The sequence below is a fragment of the Anoplolepis gracilipes genome, chromosome 1 (assembly GCF_047496725.1).
Source record: "Anoplolepis gracilipes chromosome 1, ASM4749672v1, whole genome shotgun sequence".
In the NCBI taxonomy this organism is placed as follows: Eukaryota; Metazoa; Arthropoda; class Insecta; order Hymenoptera; family Formicidae; genus Anoplolepis; species Anoplolepis gracilipes.
In genome coordinates, this window is record NC_132970.1 from 16648878 (window position 1) to 16666157 (window position 17280).

General features: G+C 32.7%; 1 protein-coding gene across 5 annotated transcripts in view; it reads left to right on the forward strand.

Annotated features, from left to right (window-relative positions):
- Mura (ring finger protein murashka) overlaps positions 1 to 17280 on the forward strand; it is a 47257-nt gene that overhangs the window by 25722 nt on the left and 4255 nt on the right. For 2 of the 5 annotated variants that reach the window (XM_072894900.1, XM_072894880.1), the window contains exons 2-5: positions 9895 to 10430; positions 16192 to 16393; positions 16488 to 16575; positions 16749 to 16834. In XM_072894900.1, the coding sequence (XP_072751001.1) occupies positions 10147 to 10430; positions 16192 to 16393; positions 16488 to 16575; positions 16749 to 16834 (660 nt within the window). In that variant the 5' untranslated portion in view covers positions 9895 to 10146. Of the gene's footprint in view, positions 1 to 9652; positions 10431 to 16191; positions 16394 to 16487; positions 16576 to 16748; positions 16835 to 17280 lie in introns of all 5 variants that reach the window. The other 3 variants (XM_072894917.1, XM_072894909.1, XM_072894890.1) reach the window with 2 other exon arrangements.

A 17280-nucleotide genomic window follows, 5' to 3' on the forward strand; every position in this document is an offset into this window, starting at 1 on the left:
TGAAAACGCAGCTGCTCGAGAGAACGCACCACGCTATTTCGAAGGAGTCGATGGATTTCAAGCTGATAGAATGTTATAAGAGGCCGCATTAGAATCCGTGCCGAAATAGTTGGCGCGCGCGTATGACTGGCTGTTAGGATTATGACACGATGAAATATGAGTATAATATATGAATCGTGCGTATTGGAGCAACAAAGAATAAATAGAAGAGAAGAGATAGAAATGTAAAGCGCACAAACACACACACACACACTCCCTCTCTCTCTCTCTCTCTTTTCTGAAGTAATTTTTGTTTTTAAATTTCTTTTTAAATAAATTTCAGATTTTTTTCTGTGTGTGATTTATACAATTTATATTTTTTCTTCTTTTCTTTGTCTCTCACGTGCAGACGAGCGATATATAAATATAGATTATATAAATTGCAAAGAAAAATCTTAAATTTAAAGAGAAGAGTCAAAATTACACTTTTTCTCTTCAGAGTGTTTTATTTCTACTTCTTTTTTATTTATTAAATGTACACACATATACATACACATACAAAATAAATAGACGCAAAGAGATATTTTATTTATTATATATATAATAAATAAAAACCTAATTTATAAAAATTTGATTTTTTAATAAAAATTTAAAAAATGTTTTAATATAAAAAGATTAATTTACAAAAAATCTACTATATAGAATTTTTATAAGCAGTTTTTTTATTAGATATATTAAAAAAAAAACTTTATTATTCAAATCGATATTAATTTACAATTCAAATAAGAAATTTAAACGTAATAACTAATTTCCACTAATATTATCATCTTATATTTGTTTTTTAATTAAATTCTTGATTAGTTATTTCGAAAAAATGATAGGGAGGGGCAATAAAAGCGATGTTCTCTATTCTGACGCACGTTTCAACGATATTTTCTACGTATTCCGAGATTTACAAAAATGGTGTTTCGCAGGCAGTGTATTCAACGCAAAACGCGGAGAGTGCTAAATCAGACCGGCACGGCATGTCTTTTTCGTATCGAATCAGGCTGCATAAACGCGACTTGCGTTGCTTTCTGTGGCAAAATTCGATCCACAGAGTTGTTCGTCGTTGCATGAAACCTAACGATAATCCGAACCGTATACACCACCCGGTTCGACTTAGACGACTCTTCTTTGGCTTCTTACGAGTTCAATTTTTGCTTTTCTTTCTCTTTCTCTCTTTTTTTTTAAAGAGAAGAAAAGGGCAAGAGAGAAAAGGGAGAGCGGGGGAAGAAGGAGGGAGAGAGAATTGCCGCTACCGCCACCGCGAGAGAAGTTTAAAGGTAAACGGGTTTCTCTCTCTCTCTCTCTCTCTCTCTCTCTCTCTCTCTCTCTCTCTCTCGTTTCACTCGCGCAGACACACTGTACCACATCAGCCTCACCAGGAGGCTGGGCCTCGCTCTCGACTCTCGCCGGCCTGTGTATGTACACATGCAGCGTGCGCCCGGCACGAAACGCCACGCATGTCGAGGCAACGGTGCCTACCCGCACGTACGTGTGTATATTCGACGCTTCAAAATTTCATGAGCGCGAATAAGGAGTCGGAGAGTGTCGAGGATGTAGGCGCGTAAGAGAAGGGAAGTGGTATGAACGGTTACGAGAGAAAGAGAGGGAATTTCCTTTAGCTTCGGAATACATTGTCATTGTTGTCAGAATCGATTTTCTTGTCGAGTGTAGTCACCTTTTTTAGATTTTTAACTTTGAGGCGAATAAAGATGAGGTCTGATAAAAAATATTTACGCAGTGGGTTGTAATTTTCTCTTTAAAGCCTGTATAAATAAACGTAAACTAATAATATAACATAGGAGCTATTTCTGTATCTATATGCCAATCGTATGCGCAAATGGCAAATATCGATATACGCAGAGAAATGGAGCTTGATTTTTTTTTTTTTTTTTTTTTTTTTTTCTTTCTTTCGATAAGCTTTGTTCGTTGCGACTGTGAATATTTATCACGATTTATCGCGAATAACTGATTTCGTATGACAGATGCTAATTCCGCTTGTTGAAGGCATCGCGTAATGAGAGCGTGTTATCGCAAATATTTTCTTTTTATCTATTTATTTCTCGTTTGTTGTAAATGATCTTTTGAAATATTGTCTTCTTTTTCCTCAACAATCTAAGAAAATTATTTTTACTCTACTACAGCTTTACAAGGTAAAATAGAGAATCATTTTTCACGTATAATTTTTAAATTTATATCTATTTTATTGTACTGTTAACGAGTAACGATTCTTTAAACACGAAACAACAAAAGCGATGTACATATGATATAAAGAAAGACAAAATATAATGAGTACAATAGAATAAAAGAAAGGAGGATTAGCTTATTCGTATAGACATTATCTTCATTGTTTCTCGTTCGCATATCATATTTATTCAGAGGCATTTACACAGAATTTACGAAATAGGTTTTATCTCTTTAATCAAGTCCCTTTCTATTCCTTTCTTTTCGACAATCAGCTTGTTTTATCACATACTATTATCAACGTCGAGTGAGCTAGCAGGAGAAAAGATCCGCCTAAAAATACACGACGACCTTACGATTATCGTCGGGATCCGCATACATTTTTTTCCCAAACACACAGGTCCGCGCACCAAAGCGGAGAGAAGGCTGGCCCGAAGCAACGGGGTCTGGATATTCCGGTTCATTTAATCGTTTCCTCGGACCTGCGTCGGGCTGCCTGGCTCGACAATGCCACGGTGGGTTCTCTGGCCCAAAAAGGCCCAAAAATCGACGGTGGCGTCGGCGCCGGCAAGACGTGAGATAGAGAGAATTCTTACAAGACGAACCTTGGGACAATACGAACAATGCAAATCGTCCATAATTTTAGAACCGTTTAAAATTTTATTTAAACAGAGTATCTATCCTTTGGAAAATCATGGAAAAGATGAAATTCTCTGATTATTTACACTGGTATAAAAATTAATTTTTTTACAAAAAAAAATATAAGTCATAGAACTTAATTTTTTATATTTACATCCCTTAAACATGTTTAGTTGTTGACAAAAAAAATATATATATATAAAATATTTTGACTTTTGATCTTCTTTATAAACGCAAGTTTCATTAAAATCGGAGAAATATACTCAAGAGACTTTCCTTGTTAGTTTGCGAAAGTGTCGGACAAACTGAGAAAGTCATTGACAATGTGTGATATAAAATGTCACTGAGAAAGAGAGTCTCTCAGTAATATGTCGATATGATATTATATTTGTGTATCATTTTTATAATACATGGCAACACTTTATTGACAGTTAATACGAAAACAAGTTTATATTAGTAGTCGTATAATAACTCTTTACTACTTTTATCTGTAACTTTAAATATTAACATCTCTTTAAATAAAGCGTTTACGGAGTTATCTCTAAAGGAAAATTTTTTTCTTATTTCGAGATCTTAAATTCATATTTTAAGTTAGGACATTTAATATTCTGTATATTCAATATCTTAAAATATTGAATATGCATACATATTTTACATGTATACATACAGTATATTTTTTATTGTAATTTTTTTGTGATATAAAAATGAAAATGTTAATATGAAAAATGTTGATCTTACTGAAATTTAAATAACTTTGGCTTTTTCTTTTGGATGAATAAAAATAAGCATTAAAAGTGCATACACTAAAAAACCTTATTTTAAAAAGTTTTTAAAAAAACCTTATTTTAAAAAGTTACAAAAAATCTTTAAAATATTCTCTTTATCTGGAATTTTGAACAAAAATGATTGGGAAAGATCGGAGAATTCTTTACAAAATTTGAATAGATATTCTGTTAAATTGTTAGGGAATGATAACATTCTTGTTAAAATGAATGACTCATTCTTATTTTTTCTTTCACCGTGTCAAATTGTAAAGACGAATCTGCTGAGAAATTTGGAAATCTATTTTTACTTAACCAGAATCAGTAAGGGTCAATAAGGATTTCCAAGTTAAAAACGACTGAAAAATGAGAATAAAAAAAGTCTTGTCGATATTTGTGGATTTGAGTAGAAACGTGCAACGAAAAATCTTTGGCCGATACAAGTCGATTTAGCATGTAAACGAGCAAGGAATGTGCAGAAATATACGAAATGTATGAAAATTCGATGCGCACGGTGCAGGAAGTGTGCGGTGAATCGTCGTATCGCGTCTTGTAACCGATAGTACCGGAGTCGGTAATTTTCGGTTTTATTGCCTGGCGCAATCTTCTCGGAGGCTAAGTTTCAGCAGCGATTATTTATTTAGTAAAGGTAACGACTCGAAAACAGTCATATCGCTTCGAGGTGTACAATAAACTGATTGTTAAATCGATTTTATTAATTGCTTTATCGTATTCTGATTCATATTTCATGTCTCTTCTGTATATAATGAGTGCTTTACATTCTTGTTGAAATTATGACGTACACTTGTTCACGAGATATTCGTATTTCCAATCAGAAGAATCATTTATCTCACTTCCCCCCCCCCCCCGCTCCTTGCCCCGCCTTCCTTTGCTATCATGATATCCGTGTGTTACATCATCGCTGTCCTCAGACGATACGTTAATCGCGAAAGTGCGTGAGAAATCCTTGTGAGTTTTTTTTTGTATGGGTCTACATTTTTGTCTTTTTTCGCTTATGTAGATTATATTAAAATTAGCATTTATGTCAATAATCTCGCTTGTACAGCACCTTATGAATGTCGAAAATCTTTTATTTATGTTCACGTAGTTTAGACCTATTGTTGGCTATATGTGCATATTGTATTAATTATATTTCTCTCTTGTTGCATTAACAATATATGATTGATTGTACATGTAAGATGATTTATTATGTGTAAAAATTTTTTTGTAAGTGTCGATAAAGCAGCACGCACACATTTCGCATTTTGTACAATTCTTTCCTCTTATGCTTTCGCTTACTAGAACCGAACATGCTTAAATGTGTTTGTGTGCTTTATATGTGTGGAAAAGGAGCGCTTATATATATTCAAATTATTTATTAAGTTTTAGAATTGCTGATATTTCTCTCCGTACTTGACGATATCTTGCCGCATTTTTACAAAGGGAATTCTTGAGAAACATGAAGTTGCGCTGATGTGTAAGGGACTTTAATACGAAAGTCCTTCAAACGACTTTTCGTCATTGTCGCTATTGATATTTTAATAATCATTGCAATGTGGCAATAAATCGTATAAAAATAGTATACTGTAATGCTGTAATACCTCAAATTCAATTTTCTTTTTTGATTTGGTTCGATCGTATATAAAATTAAAAATGTACGTCTGTGATTAAAAGCACTAAAATATTTGTTTTATATATATATTTACAGAGTTTAATGATAAAAGGCGAACGTTAATAGGACGTTGATAATAATTTATTTTTGTTGACAAATATATAATCTCTATAAAAACGTCAGATGATTCGAGCACTGACATGTATTTCCTTAATCACAATAAACAAAATAATCTAATTACATTTAATAGCTGTTGTTTAGCTTATAATTAATCCTATTATTCTATGCATGCTAGATAAGTATTGTTGAATGAAGACTTTATTAATATTGCACGTCTCATCTCCATCATGTAATCGTACAATTTATTCGTTGTGTTTATAAAATGTGTCGCCAATTTATTGTTCCGGCCACATTTTTGTTTATGGTCAATGGGTAAAATCAAATATCTCCAATCTCAAACGTCAAGCGCCTAACTATAAAACACAATAAACAGAAATGAGAGGAAAACTCAATTGAAACATTAATCTTTTTTTTTGTTTTTTATTGTTAGATTGTGTGCTTTCAATTGACTGAGTCTTCCTTCTATTTTAATTTTCATTTCTATACACTTTTTCAATCTGATTAAAGTTGAACCACCTGCAACATGCTTTATATTTATTACCATAATAACCGACAGTGTTTTCGGAGAATTGTATTTATATCTGTTGAGAGTCACTGTCTCCTCGATTGACAGCCCGTTGGATGTCATTGAAAATTTTATTAAAAAAAAATATTAATATCTAATTTACGCCTCACACACAGTAACATAAAAAAAATTTCTTTTAATAGGTTATTTAATTTGAAGATAGATGACAAGATTATATTGATGTCATTGTTAGATGTTATATTGTAATTCATTACTGTTCCACTGATCTGAATATCAGATGGTCTTATATCGAAAATCAACCGAGATTCATGTAAAATGATAGAATGAATTTATAAACATCATCAAATTTAGTTTTATATTTACTTATTTTAGCTTTAATAATATCATTCACAAACTTTTGAAACCTCTATGGGGTCATTATTTATCTTCAATAATAGCTGACATAATATTACAAGTCATTGAAAATAAAGTAAAATGTGTAAAATAGAAAAAATCTATCATTCTATAGATACGTCGATAACATTAGCTGCTCCAAAATTTCAGTTGAAAATATTTTAAACATCTTTAATTCATATCGTGATAAATTAAAATTTACAGTTGAGATTGAGGAAAATGGATGTATTTTCTAAATTTAAAAATTTAATCGAATTGAATTTGTTCCACAAAAGCATTTACTCCGGTACATATCCCTCATATTATTCCAATCATGCTATTTGTCTCAAAATAGGTACTATTTGTAGTTTGATTGATCGAGCGATACTACTATTATTACACCTAAAATACAATTAAAAAAACATAACATTTTGCATAATATTAACATATTAATGGACAATGGTTATTCTCTGCCTTTTATATTCAAATATGTACACAATAGAATAAAAAAACTATTAGTCGCCAAATTGAACAACAATAAAGTCGATGAAAACAAGGTTAGAAAGGAAAACAATAAAAAGTTCATAGCGATATCGTGCATAAAAGGTTATCTGAATATATTTATGGTTCGTTCGTGAACACTAAATTTGCTACCGGGTTTAAATGTTTTAAGCGTCTTAATAGTTTATTAGGGCTCATGAAGATTATTACATCATTAGTAAACAACAACAATGTAATTTACAAAATTGCTTGCAAAGACTGTGATACCTTTTACATGGGGCAGACTAAGAGACAATTGAAAACAAGAATTAAAGAGCACAGATTTAATTTAAAACATTTTCGAAGCACATAAATAGTAATAACAGCGTATGGGTAAAAATTATAATGACTGGGAAAATATAAAAATATTAGATCATAAATCTAATTATTATAAAAGTCTGTTTCTAGAAACCATTCTTACTAAATAACGAAAAATATTTTAAATGTCATGGAAGACATTGAATCGTTGAAACACCAAATGTGCTTTGCAATACTAGAGAAAATTGCAAATAAACAAGATTCTTAATTGTCTCTTAGCACATGTGCACATCTTTCCATTGTTATATAATATATATAAATATAGTTCTACAAACTTATCGTCGCACTGTATTAGTTATCATACGGTTGAAATAACACAGACATGAAAATGGGAAAAAGACATCAACAATTAAAAGCACACAATATAATAGTAAGCCAATTAAAAACAAAAAAAAGATCAATTGGGCAGTGTTTCAATTGACTCTCTTCACATTTTCGTTTATTGTGTTTTATAGACGTTTGATGTAAGATATTTGACTTTATCCATTGACTTTTATTCATTGACTTTATCCATTGACTAGATAGATAAAAATGTGATCGTGTGTGAAAACAATAAATTGGCGACATATTTTATAAACATAATAAATAAATTATACGATTATAAAATGCAGATAGGTATGTATCGGATGTGCAAAATGAAAGCGTCTTCGTTCAACAACAATATTTACCCAACGTGCGCAGAATAATATAATTAATTATAAGTTACACAACAGCGATCGAATGTAACTAGATTATTTTGTTTATAGTAGTTAAAGAGACATGTCAATCAAAAACATTTCATGTTTTTATAGAGATTATTTATTGACAAATAATTATTATAACATCCTATCAACTCTTATAATAACTTTTTATTCTGAATTTTTTTATTTATAACATAACGAGCTAAGTAAAATTATAGTTATATTTACAGAATATTGTTGAGTAATAAATACGTATTTAGTAACATTTTAGCTGAAAATGTTACTAGTATACAGATACAGATAATTATCTATAGATGAAAATACTATAAATAAAATAAATTCTTGTCTGTAAAAATATGTTTCCTCGTTTATAATTTAATTTGCAGAAAATTAATATTTATTAGTTTGCAATGACATAAAGAGCAAGAATTTTATTTGATTCTGTTATTTAAAGACATCAATTAGTTAAATGAAAACTTTTACTTTAAGTTTTCATTTATATATTATATTACAATATTTGAGCTTGTCTTTATTTGAAATTAAAGTTCTCAAAACGACAAATTTTAAACATCTTTAATTTTTCTCGAAATTCTTTATAGTCTAACAAGATTAAATCAACGCACAATCTATATTCCGTACTAATTAAAACGATCAAACGATTCGTCGCTTGCTTTGTGAGAAATCGTTATTTGCCAAAGTGCCCTGCATGCTGTTCAAGTTTCATGAATTTTCAGATTCCCTTGTTACAATGCACAAAGTATTGATTTATAAAGAGAAACGTTGTTACCTTTCGCTTATTAGATAGAAATCACATCATTATTTCGTTTAAAATAGTCGTATCGAAAAAGGATCCGTGAGTGCTGTCTATGACAAACGCGACATTTCCGGAAATTAGCGATGTAAATATTACGTAACTTTATTAACAAAACTAAGTCAGTTTATTAAATATACGATTTACATAGTCGCTCCTTTTCATGAGTGCCTACTACGAGATCAGTGTTGGTAAAAATACGGTACAAATTTGTGACTGCAAATGTAGCTAAATCTCTTTTGGAAATAAAATGTCATCCATTCATACATTGTAAGACGACAATATTTTTTAATTTATAACATTTTTTTATTACGGACAATTGTGGAATTATTTATAGCAATAATTGTCAGTATAAAATTACAATGTGTGAATACGATTTTTTCTATTAATATAGTAATATATTAATAATATCTAATTATTAATATCTAACACCAAGGTCTAATTTCAAATTATTACTTTCAAGAAAGAGTAATATAAATTTAACAAATTTACATATGAAAATATTATATCTTAATCCACAAGATATGCATATTTAGACAAGTTTGTATCTAGATTCAAACATTCTCAGAAAATATTGCGTACGATCTCACGCAAGAGAATATTACGTATTTTAACAACACTGGTAACGATACGACATAGTTAAAGGATGAGCGAGAGAAAATTGAAGATTCTGTATAGAGACGCTCTTAAGAGAAAATGTGTTTCACGCTGTGAAAAAAAAACATTATCTGCAAATTGACGCGTTGAGGAATACATCCGATTTGGTCGCCAAGAGAGCCGATTGATTGCACGATTATTCATTCGATTGATACATTTAACGTATTTAAAATCGTTTTTCGAATTAACTATACTTCCTTTGTATAATATCTTCTATTAAATTCTATCGCGAATATATTACACATTGCAAATATATCGCATATTTCTCTGTGACTTTGCGATATCTATTTCGAAAACGTGATTCGATATTTTTAATAAAAATAAAGAAAAAACTCTCGTGATAAAATTCAACGCTGCACAAACATAAAAATAGTTTTTTTTTTTTTTTTTTTTTCCCGAAAAATATAGATACGATAAAATGAGTTTCCATGGCAAAAGATATCGAGATATCGTATACGTGTATCGATACTTGGCAACGCTGGCGCAGTGAGGGCCAGCTCGGACGTTCCTTCAACGCGTCCCGAAATGTCAAGTCGTGAGGGGATTAGCGAGAGAAAAAAGAGACAGAGAGAGATAGAGAGAAAGGGAGAGATTTGTCACATCTATCCAACCTGCTCGGCTAGGTAACATCGTTTAAATACCCTCGCCAGGTTCCTCTCGGTGCACGCCGATCGATCAGCTCAGCGAATGATCTTATGAGACAGCTGCGCATCCGAAGACAGCTGGCCTGGCTGCACCCGGCATTGCAATCAAGGAATTAACCATCCCCGAGTATTAAGAACGACGACGTTGACGAGGAGGGGAAATACTGCTGGATGAGAAACCGAAAGGGATAGAGAAAGAAAAGAAAAAAAGGAGAGGGAAAGAAATACGGGCGAGCAGAAGGAGAAACGAACGGAAGAATGAACGGCCCCGGGAGTCATCAGCATCGTGGCTTGGGCATGCAGGGTCGTTATAGAGCTGTGGTGTCCAATGGCGTCTCGTCGGGTCCGCACGTGCGCGCCCCATCGCTGCCAGCCCACCCTCGTAACGGCGGATGGCATCCCCAGCACCAGCACCAGCAGCCGCCGCCGCCGCCGCCGCCGTCGCAGCAGCAGCAACAGCAGCAGCAGCAGCATCCCCAGCAATACTCCGCCAGCAACAAGGAATACCCGTATCGGCAATGCCCGCCACGATATCACAATGGGTATATAACAAATCCCGCGTAAAACATCGGATGTTCCTCGCAGCTTGCACCTTGCGTACACGCGTGTGCATGCTTCGAGGGACTCGAGGGACCCAGGCGATGATCTTCCTCGAATACTGCGACGAGAATATTTTTCAAGTTATTTGTCGAATAATTTTTTTTTTCTTTCTTTTTTTTCTTTTTTTTTTTTTTTTTTTTTTTTTTAAACTCAATTATTTGTCGCGATAAGGAAACATTTCTTCGAATTTTTATCTGCCTTAAATAATTCCCCTCATCCGCAAAAACTGATAGTTTGATATTTTGACGATACTTTTAATCGTTATTAGAAAGAGGATAAAGAACGCGTAATAAATTTTCTCGCTCAAACTTTTCTCTCTGATATTTTATAATTATTATAATTATCAATATACGACGAGCATATATACTTATATATAATATGTTTGCAGTTTATAAATTGAGCTTTGGCACTGTTGAAAATTATTAATCTTTATATACTCGTGCGGTAGAAATACTACTACTTCTTTTAAAGCAGACCTACTATTAAATATTTTATTTTTAAAGAGGATTTGTATGATAGAGAACAGTATAGGTAAGGTTCTTTCGTTCTCCTTTATAAAAATACAAACGAACGATGGAAAATCGCTTAGATCAAGCTAACTTATGTTAGTGTTTAAAAGTGAGCTTCAAAATATGTAATAGCGTGATGCTTGAATGTACTATATTATACGAGATGTGTGCGAACAGTCGAAATAACGGTTCGTGCTTTTAAATGATTTTCGTTTTATCAAAAAAATTGGATATATGTTGCGATCATTATTTTTACGTGTGCTCGCCTGGGTACCTTTCGATTTAATATTTGGGCTGAACGTAATATGCGTATGTTTCTGAATAAGATTGCACGATATAATATACATATCTTTATTAGCATCTTTTATAAAAATTTTAATTTTAAATTAAAAAGTTTTTTTTAATTAATTTATTAAAAAAACATATATAAACATATATTGTCGATTTAATCAATATTTTATATATAGGGTGTCTCGAGTAATATTTGCTTTTATTTCATCAATATTTTTATTAAGATTTTTGAAGTAGATAGTTAAATGTTTTTTAGCAAACTTAAATGTCAACTTTTATAAATTTTAAATATCTTAAATCAAAATTCCGATATAAAAATGCCCTTGAAAATAAACGAAGGAAAAGAAAATTTTTTTATTCATATTATTCAATTAATTTGTGAAAACTAATTTGTTTGAATCGTTGATAAATTCTTCTCTGATATTGTCGATAGAGCAAAATCGTTAATACATTGCTAATAGAAAATACGATGAATTTGGGACACTTATCCACAGAAACTTCCGTGTAAATAAAATCGTTTATTCGGTACGCGCGCCGAGGAAAACGCTCGATCTCCATCGCTCACAAAGTCGACATGCGTTTCATTACTGGATGGTTTAAGCTCCTTTTTTTCGCGCAACAAAAATTCTCGTGCCACACTTTCCTATTATTTATCCTGCATTTGTGCATTAAACGTCAGTATGGTTTAGTACGGCTTGACGAAAATTACGCGCAGCATATTATCGTACTTTGTACAATTATATACATATAAAACGTTGCACGTTCAGGTCAGGCGGACAAGACTACGCACTGTGCGTGTGTGTGTGTGTGTGTGTGTGTGTGTGTGTGTGTGTGTGTGTGTGTGTGTGTGTGTGTGTGTGTGAGCGTGTATTTAATTTTCAGAGAAGCCGACATTGCATGAAGACGATCCTCTAATCGACGACAATCAACGCGGGCCATCACGGCTCCGCGATGCAACGATGCACTTTATTTCTGCGTTTGCACTTCGGGCCTTTCTCGAACGCGGCCTCGTTTATCCGCTTACCAATTAAATCGGTTTATTGATTTTCCTTCTCTCTCTTTTCGCGCGCAGTTTTTGTTTCCTCTCTTCTGTGTGTGTGTGCGTGTGTGTATTGCTAGATTTTTTTCTCCTCTCTTTTTTCATTAGGTATGTGACTATTATACTCTTGTCGCACGTGTGTAAACTTTTGCAACCTTCGGACGTTCAATTAGAGTTTTCTCGTTCTCGAATCTCTTTTACAGCATGTCCCGCGAGATACTATATCTTTTAATTCCAATGACAGATAATTTGTAATTAATTCCTTCTTAGATAATATCTCGAACGAAGCCGTAATATTAAGTAAATAATGAAGTCCTGTTTATACTTTCACATAGCAAATAATTTGAAATTTAAATTAATCGAGAAAAACTCAACTCCAAGTTTGTCGCAAAATCTATCACATTGAATTTAAAGGTAGAATATTTTGAGTTCCTCGACATATGTATGCAGTTTGTCGCCAACTATTCGTAATCTTCACGAACGACAGATGCTTTGCCAAGTATTCAAGTGTATGGGAGAAAAAAATTAAAAGATTAAATTTAAATTATTCAAACACAAATATAAATATTGTGATCGAAAATTTGAATAGGGTAGCTTTAAATATGTATATATCATTTTGATATCAATTTCGCGCAGAGTTTTCGTGCAACTGCATTTTGCAGCACATTTGCATCCTTGCACAAATGTCAAAATGGTACGTCGGTCGCTAGCTGCTATCGTTTTCTAATAAAAAAAAATCACCATTGCACAGTCTCTTCTGAAACTTGATTCCTCGCATAGCGCGTATCATCAAGGAAATTTGATCTCGGTTGGCAGTGCATCCCGCATGTAAAAAATTGCAAGTTGCATGTAAAAAGATATTGAAAAATGATTCGTGCATCGACTTGAAATTACGTGTGTCAAGCTCTGCCTCTATATATAAATTCATGTTTTTGTAAATAGTACATGCTGTGTGTTACAAATCAACATGTGTTTCGCGATTGCGTCATTATAAGAAACAAAACAGCTTTTTTTTTTTTTTTTTTTTTTTTCTCTATTGAAGATTGTACCAGTAACTTTATAGAATAAATTAAACATCTCTGTGTGATTCGAGGAGACAAAAATTTACGCCCCTTTTCGAGATAGATTTAATGTTTTATCGTATTATTATTATTATTATTAAATAATTAAATTATATTGATAATTTAATTATATATCTGAATTAATTTTAAATAAAAGTTTATTTGTTCTAGAAATATACATCTCTCAAAGACATTAAAATTACACACATTTCAATAAATAGTAAGTTTAATTTATAGTTTATAATCGAGACAAATAATACATGTGACAAGTCATGCATTGTATTACTTTCATATTATATGATTTTGAAATCCACATTTTCATTGCAATATGCATATCTGGTATAATCTTATACTATTCTACGATATGTTCATCATACATGTCGCCAGCATGACATCCACATCTTTGAAAGTCGTTAATTAATAAGCTCGGCCAATTGAGCCTGACTGTCCATCAGGAATGTATAGTGTTTTATAACGTGCGCGCTCCAATATTTCAATTTTCTTCAATTTTTTTCCACATCACATTTAGATGTTTCAGTAGTATTTTAACATGACTGCACATACTTATTAATTTCGTCCGTGATTTTTCCACGTCTTCGTATCGCAGAAAAAAAAAATTAGATGTTTTTATCGGAAAAATATTCTATACACATTCTCTTGTCTTTCCTACACATTAAATCGTTAATTAACACTCGTGGGACTCGAGAAAAAAGATTGTGTGTTTCGGACATGAGAAAGAAAAATTAAATGATATAATAATGTGAACAATATTATAATTGAAAACAATGTTACCAAATCATGTATAAATACGCGGGTAAAATTATATAAATAGTAATATGTTACATCATGTATTACGAGAGTCGCGTGGAGTGACTATATTTTATAAACGTCACGCTATATTACATAACAGTTCGATTGATATATTCTTTATGGCACGTCGTTCATAAAGTATGTATCCGGTTTTATATTTCGATTGTGCGTAAGATAAATAAATCCGCGGTCAACAAAAATAAATAAACCGTTTCAGTTTTTCAAATCGTCAACTATTACGGTCACTTTATTTGTCCGTGCTTGTGTAGCTCAAACAAATATATAGAAAGTGTCGTTTCCTCGATATCGGATATCTCTTCAGCCGCGAATTCATTGGCGAACTGCTTTCGTTAACGAAAGTTCAAGATGAAATCGAACTAATAAATAAATAGAGTTGATAAAATTGAGATCACCGATTACTGCGATTCCTAAATCTTTAACGATAAATACGAACAGTTTATAGTGAAAATTTTAATTAAATTTTAAAGCGTAAAATTCTTCAAAAAAATTCCAGCGTTTATTAATTATAAACGTGTTTCGTAAAATGTTTTCTAAAATTTTAAAAAACATGATACACAGATATTGATCGCTATCTTGTGAAACGCTGATAATGAAATAAAAAAAAAAAATGAATCTGTTTTCTTGATTCATATCCACGTTTGCGTACTGAGATTACATTATGAATGTTTCTCACTTGTGCGTAAGACATTCCGTCAAATTTTTATCGAAAGAAACTTGATAATTTTCATATAACAATCTGTTTTCGTGTCGTTATATGACACAATTCGTAAATAAGATATATCATTGTAGATATTGTAACGTTCTGATGACTATAACTTTGATAAATGCTCGCGGAAAGATGTTTGCTTAATTGTAAACCGTTCAAGCGTAAACTCGATTTTTACTTAATCGTGATATTATTAATTTTTGCGAATAACATCGGAATCGGGTTAATTCGTTAATCTGCCTGGCGAATGAAAAAGGCGAGAGAAAATAAAGAATAATTCTCTCTTGTTATAAAAACTTTTAAATGAGTGAATTATAGATCTCCGTCTGAGAGAATGAATTTTGGCATACGCCGACAAGGGTCTATGCCAAAGAATCAAACTAAAATTAATTGTCAAAATAGAGATTACGTTTCACATTCGTGTGAATCGATACGTTTTTGGAACGCGAGGTGACTCGGCAGCACTTGATGTTGCTAGATATCTTTTTCAAATTTGTATAATATTGACTTGTCGTCATTTCATCTATAAGTATATATGGTTTATACTATATATATATATATATATATTTATATAAGTAAATTATTTATCTCTATGAATTAAACGAGTATTTTATATTTTCGTGTCGGATCTTTCACATAAACTTTGAAGCAGTAAAAACGATTGAATTGATATAATTTTTAAAAGTTAACAGACCATTTTTTCTCAATTTATTAAATAGGAATCTTATTTAATAATCTTATTTTTATAAGTATATATGATTTATAGGTACTATATATATAAGTAAATTATTTATTTCTATGAATTAAAGGAGTATTTTATATTTTCGTATCGTACCTTTCACGTAAACTTTAAAGCAGTAAAAACGATTGAATTGATATAACTTTTAAAAGTTAGCAGGCAATTTTTTCTCGATTTATTAAATAGGAATCTTATTTTTATAGGGACAATTTTTTTATCGTGAAAAATAATCTATTTTTCTCTTTTATTACATAAAGAATTTTGCAAAATGTCGCGCAATATTATTCCTTCGTGAGGATCAATGCTGCCCGCGTTGGAACATCCTCGTTCTATATCGCATACGTGACTCATTTCTATTACGAGTGCGGCTGGTATCAGCGCTTTTTAGCTCGAGTTATCACAGCGAGAATGTATCGCATGGCGTATCGCGCGCGAATTTATTACGTATTTTCCGGCATCCGTTCCTCGTGTTTGCGTATTTTTGCTGCCACACTCTCGCTCATGCCTCTTCGCTATTATATATACAGAGATTGCCCCGGGGTTGGCACGTCCTCCGGGCCGGCTGGCAAGGAAGTTTCCTATCACGGGAACGTGGGTGGATCCAGCGTGGGATATAAGCCACCCCCGCAGCATAGTCCGCAGACGAGGGGCCCGCCACCGCACTTTCCCCAGGAGCCGGTAGGCCCGCCGGCCAATTCCCCGCCGTTGCACATCAATATCTGCGGACAGGTGAACACGCGCGCCTCATCATCTCTTTTCGATCTTTACCTACCCTCTTTCCCGTTGATGGGAAAATTACTTAATTGTTACGCCGCAATTTCAGGAGAACGCGATGCGCGGCCCTTTATTGAACATGAGCCCCGGCCTTGGAGCCAGCGGCGTGGACATGGAGTATCGTAGAAACTCTCAAGGTACGTCGCGTTTCAATTCCTCCTGTCCGTTTATTCGCGAGTCTGTATCGAATTTTTTTTTTTCTTTTTTCTTTCTCACTGCATAATTTAATTTGGCAGAGAATAACTTTGCGCGTTATTCCTCGATAGGAATATTGCAGCGATGGAGTTATGTAATCCCTCTTTCTTTTTAGCCACAAACCAGCTACCTCTAAGCCCCGTGCAGATCCAACCGTCGCCGCCGTATTACAGGCAGCCTAGTCAGGACGATGGCAGAAAGGTGAGCGCACTGTTTTGTGTTTCGTACGTCGATAATGACTGAAGTGTCATTTCAGTGTCAATCTATATTTTCTGTTGAGTAATTTACGGAAGCGAGAGACAATGGTCGGTGGAAAGAGGTAGTAAATTATCCAAATTAATTTTTTGATTCGGCTAACTATACGATTTCTGACGATCTAAAAGTAAATTTTCAATTTTTCTTGTTTATCTTTTTTTTCCTGAGACAATTTGAAAAAAAAAACTTTTACTTGAAAAGGTCGAAATCTTGCGAGTTTTATTTTATAACGAGTTTACGCACATGATGCTTGTTTAATGTAATACAGTGAAAGTCTCCGATTACTTTACTAATGGAAAAATAGTTGTAGACGCTTTTTTTTTTTTTTTTTTTTTTTTTTTTTTTTTAATCCTGCCAACAAGTTTAGATTTTTTCCCGACAAGTAGTAGTAC